The following is a 5,560-nucleotide window of genomic DNA, read 5'->3' on the forward strand; positions in this document are numbered from 1 at the left end:
TTTCTTTTGGATGTTTGTACGGTGGTCCATGTCGTCCAATATCCAAAATTAAAAGTACAATTTTTCGTGCGATCGTATGTGTTGTTTTATTACTTGAATCTTTATTTCTTAAAAAATAACTTAAAAATACGTTTTCACTATTTTCTTTTTGGTATTTGTTAGGTCATCTGTGTTACAGGACACTCATTTTCAAATAATTTAGAAGTATCAAAACTTTCAAACTAATCTTTCTTTTAAACTATGTTGCCCTTGATTTTCCAGTTTGAATGAAAATACAAAGAGCGAGATTAATATTTGTTGGTCTCAAAATTTTCAAAATATATTTTTAGTTTTTTCTTGTTATCTTCTTTTATTCTTATTTCCAAAAAAATAAACATTTAGAAGAAACCACACCATTTTTCATATTTGACTAACTAATGTTGTAAGGTGCTAATATTCTTTTTATGCATAACCGATTTTTGAATCTAAAATGCAGTTTTATAAACCAAACACGTATTTTTTACAGTTTTTCATAATAAACTACGATCATGATTCAAAAACTTTATTTTTAAATCTATTTTTTTATTATTCGTCATCCTGTCAGTTTAAATAGCAACACTTAGCCTTATAATTATCTTTACCAGATTTTGGTACGGAGTTATCAATATTTATTGAATAAATATTAATGTACATACATTAATTTATCTAAATCATTATCTATATTATTATTATTTCATAATTAAAATAATTTATATTAAAATTATAAAAAGTTCATCGTCTTTATGGAAGGATGTTGTCATTTCTTTATGATATCTATCCGACTATACTAGCTATTTGACTATTGTTTGTAGTCTCTGATGTGGCTTAATGGATTCGATTTCTGTTCCCAATCCTAAACCTAAACAAATGTTTTACCTGAAATGGCCATGGAATGAAACAAACCCTAATTCTAGTCCTGGTCCCTGCAAGTTTGAGGGTCCTTGGCCATTGAAATCTCTCCAAAACCTTGGTTTAATACCTTTCAATTTTGCGAGCTCTGTTTCAGGTTGGAAAAAGAAAACGACTCTCACACAGTCGGAGGCAGAACAGAGGGCATTTGCTTCGGCTCTGGCAAGCGCCAAGGAGGCGACTTTGGTGGAATTCTACTCAGCCAAGTGCAGGCTCTGTAATTCCCTGTTCAAATTTGTTTCCGAAGTCGAAACCCGGAACTCTCACTGGCTCAATATTGTCATGGCTGATGCTGAGAATCCCAATTGGCTACCTGAGGTATCAAATGGACCTTTTCACAAACTAAAATGCAGGTGTGTCTATATATGTGTGTGTGAAAATAAACTAAACTGTAGAATTTTTCCACATTATTTATTCTAGAAGCTAATTTCTTAATTTCTGTGTTATATAATTCATCCTAAACTCTGAATTATGTTTTTGCATAGTGAGTAAGGCTATACTCTAAATTATGAACAACATCTGAATGCGGCTGACCCAGACCATGACTATAATGTTATTGATTGAATACTACTTTAAGAAATAAAGACATTGTTCATTAAGTTTTCATCTTCAGTTTAAACATGAATCATGTGGAATAACTATATTTTTCAATGTTCATCCCCTATAAAAAAATTCCCATCAATTGGTAATTTTCATTTTTATGCTCAAAGAATTAAATCATGATACTTGAAAACCTGTAGTTTCCACTGACGACACCCAAATGAAAAGCGGGTTAGCATGTGTTAGTTGCACCAGTTAGTTAGATAAGCTTAGAGATGATTGGGTATACAAAGAAATAAAAAGAAAAGATATCACTCTTAGTTTGGAGTGGAATTGGGAGAAAAACACTGGTTTGTATCATTAGGTTGTCTTTCCTTTTTACCTATCAGATAGGCTATTCATTAATGATTTCAGATCTGCCTTCATTGTTCAAAATTATCTTGAGAAACATCGTTGGCTGGTGGAGCAATATATTTGAATAGTACCTTCAGGAAGTTCTGATTGATTGTTACTGATTTCTGCAAACCTTTAGTAGTAAGAAATAAAAAAAAAAAACTCAGTATTTGCTATGTGGGTTTCAGAAGCAGAATGTTTTTTGGCTTTTGCTGGCCTTTGAGAATCCCCACATGGGATCAAACTTCATCTCAGCCAAGGTTTCTGTTTGGTTGCATAAATTGCATGAGCATTCTGTGCATCCGAGTTATTTCCTGGGCTTGGTAAATCCAACTGACATTTTTTTCGTACAAGAGTTCATGATGCTGAGTGTTATTGCTTCACTTCATTTCTGTTACTGGATTGTTGTAGAATAATAATGGCCATTTAGTATAATGGAAGAGACAGAAAAAATGAACTAGTAAATCTGGGAGACAGATAAGAAGGCTGTTCTTCTAACAAGCATGTAGGAAAAATAAAAAATAACCTATTACAGTTCTGGGAAAATGAAACTAAGTTACAGCAATTAAACCCTTTTCTTAACAGAAACCCTTGATAAAAATAATATCTATCTATTGCAATAGATCTAATTCTAGTATATAAAATAATTTTCATGAATAGGAACTAAACGACTAGAATAATACTTTTACAATAACTGTTCTAGAGTAGTATGGACAATACCATGCAGCCACGCAACAGCATAGGTGTTATGATGTTAGCTATGTTTTTTCTGTTATGGAGATTGGTTTATATGCCATTGGACTGTGAAGAATATAAATTTTGGTTTGATGTTTTGTAATTATTTTATATTGTTCTGTTTCTTTAATTGTTGTGTATAAACTTACATATCAGTTTGGTTATTAGGAAGAATTTAATGGGGCATGGGGGTTTAGCAAATAATAAGATAATTATTCATTTTATGCTGAACCACGTTTGGGCAGACCTGACTAAGCCATTAGGTTGACGTTCTGTGACTCTGTCTCCTGCTCCAAGCCATGCTTTTTACCTCTTCAAGATGCAGACCTGTTTGTCAATTTTGTTTTCCTCAAATGTGATTGTGGTCAATATATCCCTTTGAAGAAGTATTGTTTTGTCGTCTCTTCATCTCTGTAACTTTGGCCTTTTTTTTTTTGTTCATTCTTTCAGAATGACCTCTACATGCAAGCAAACCATGCAAATTTTATTTGCACTACTGTTTCTGCTTAAATTGGCCTTAACCCAGTATCTTGTCTTGGATTATGTACATCATGCATTGATGCTGCTTCCATGTTTAACCTTACCTTTCAACTGAAAAAATGCTGCTTCCTTGAATATCTCAATTATCACCGTATACTAATAAAAATTGATGAATGGGCAATGCCCAAATTTGTCCAAACTAAGACATCCATCCTAGGATCACACTTCAGCCAAAAATTATCACCATATACTTAATTTTCTAGATCCATTTTCCATATATGTCCTTCGGTGTATATAGTTTCTGTAGAAATGTGATTTCGGCGTATTCCCATGTGAAACTTGAGATGATGGTTCTGTGAAGAAACATCAGTTTTTTGGAAGGATCTGGAAGAACATATTACATATTTTAATTATAAAGTAATATACATTTTCAATAGAGAAGATACATGAGCCTTTATCTTTTTCTTGATGGAAACAGTAGAATTTCAAATTTAGGAAGCAGTTGGAAGTTTTGTTTAAATACCTCAGCTTGCTATTCGTAGAAATTATGTTGACCTTGAAAAAATCTATTTACTTGAAATTCCTTTGAAATAGTTCAAGCTCTCAGTACTATTGTATTACCTTCATTTTGGTGTTTTTTTCTATCTTCTGATTCCTGAAGGATAATGTTGTATAGAAATCATTGAACATGTTATTTATTTGTTTAATATCAGGAGAATCCATTTTGTTCTCATTACTTCTTGCTGACTTGGTTTTGAATGTTCGTATCGCAGCTCCTTCATTATGATGTTAGCTATGTTCCTTGTTTTGTGCTTCTCGACCACAATGGCAAGGCCCTGGCAAAGACAGGTGTCCCGAGCAGTCGTTTACACGTTATTGCAGGAATCTCCCATCTTCTCAAAATGAAGCGCCCTCTGTCAGAGCGGCTGCAGCGGAATGGTTAGCGTGGAAACAAACCAAGAGGGGGGGTGAATTGGTTATATTTAAATATTATCCCTTTTTAATATTTTTCTCTTAATTTCTTACTAAGCAGATAATTTAACGTAAATAACAGAGTAAGGGAAAGAGAAAAATTACACAGGTATTTTATCCTGGTTCAGATCACTAGGATCCTACGTCCAGTCGCTTATCTCAAATAAGATAAAACTTTTTCACTATCACAAAACTATTACAAATATTAGTCACACAGAAAAACAATTTGTAACAGTTTAGAAATTACCACCTCTCTTGAAACCACAAGAGATGAACTTACACCTCCTTTGAATCTTCACAAAGGATGATCACCTCCTTCGAATGCTTCACGAAGGATGATTCTCTTCCAGACACTTCCTCAGACACACCAAGGATGATCAAGCTATTCCTCTGTCACCGCAGTACCACTTCAGGACTTTGCAGACAAGAGTTTCCTTAGCTTCAGTAATTTCACAGAGTTCTCACAATAGTTCAGAGTACTTGAGCACAAGGGAAGAGTTGGATTTGAGAGAAAATGAGAGTCTATTTATAGACTCATCCAAAGGCTCCTCCATTTTCGCTTTTAGACTTTCTGACTGTGTTAATCGATTAGCTACAGTGGTTAATCGATTAACAACCCAACGGATACTTCAACGTCTCTAAAAACGGCTAGTTTTTCAAACGGTAACTATGTTAATCGATTAACAGCCCTTGTTAATCGATTAACGTTAATCGATTAACACCCCTTGTTAATCGATTAACACTGAAATGCTGTGCTTCGCCATTTGCCTCTGGAACAATCGATTAACGCCCTCTGTTAATCGATTAACGTTAATCGATTAACACCCCTTGTTAATCGATTAACACTGCACAGATTTTGCTCTTGATTTATTTTTACATCACTTTTGAATACATACAAGAAACTACTAATTTTCCTATGATCATACAAATTTTTACAAGAGGTTACAAGTCTTCAAAGATCATTCTTCATGAGTCTTGTTTGTTCTTGACTTGATTTGGACATCATCAAAACTTCATCTTCATCATTTTGCTAACACCCTCAACAAAAATGAAAATGACGGATTATGAGTAAGTGAAACCAAAATTTGTTGGTTGATTGTTTATTGATGTAGATGGCTTGAATTACATTTTATACAAACAGTTTATTATCCTTCTTTCTTTCTCATCTCCTATTTTTATTTTTTATTTCCTCTGTCCATGTTTGTGGCGCATAGTTTAGAACGCTGAACTTGAATAATCTACCTTAAATCCCGTCACTTGTCAAATCTCTTATTAGCGAACTATATTCGGTTCAAAAAGGAAAAATAGACCACAATTATTTTGTTTTACGAAATTACTGTTAAATTTCAAACTCGTGATTATTATTTAACCTCTCATACATTTTATTACTATTATTATTATTATTATTATTATTTGTAACTTTATATAAATAGATAAGTCGTTTTAGAGTTGCATGTACTATTTTACTCTTATAATTACTACAAGTAATTTTCTTTAATAATTTTATTTACAC

General features: G+C 33.0%; 1 protein-coding gene across 2 annotated transcripts; it reads left to right on the plus strand.

Moving 5' to 3' along the window:
- The first annotated feature begins 770 nt into the window (after positions 1-770).
- On the plus strand, positions 771-5,212 carry LOC148194615 (uncharacterized). 2 transcript variants are annotated; one of them, XM_088096944.1, is made up of 2 exons: positions 771-1,245; positions 3,849-5,212. In XM_088096944.1, the coding sequence occupies exons 1-2, from the start codon at positions 847-849 to the stop codon at positions 4,017-4,019; spliced, it is 570 nt and encodes a 189-aa protein (XP_087953070.1). In that variant the 5' UTR covers positions 771-846; the 3' UTR covers positions 4,020-5,212. The 2 variants fall into 2 exon arrangements, with proteins under 2 accessions (XP_087953070.1, XP_087953071.1); XM_088096945.1 differs by having other exon boundaries at positions 772-1,280.
- The last annotated feature ends 348 nt before the right edge of the window (positions 5,213-5,560 follow it).

The sequence above is a fragment of the Vigna umbellata genome, chromosome 8 (assembly GCF_029865625.1).
Source record: "Vigna umbellata cultivar VRB3 chromosome 8, Vumbellata_1.0, whole genome shotgun sequence".
Classification (NCBI taxonomy): domain Eukaryota; kingdom Viridiplantae; phylum Streptophyta; class Magnoliopsida; order Fabales; family Fabaceae; genus Vigna; species Vigna umbellata.

Bases quoted from the DNA above. Each gene is read 5' to 3' on its own strand.
- LOC148194615 (XM_088096944.1), top strand. From the start codon at position 847: ATGGATTCGATTTCTGTTCCCAATCCTAAACCTAAACAAATGTTTTAC. The intron at 1,246-3,848 runs GTATCAAATGGA...TTCGTATCGCAG, and splicing joins ATCCCAATTGGCTACCTGAG to CTCCTTCATTATGATGTTAG.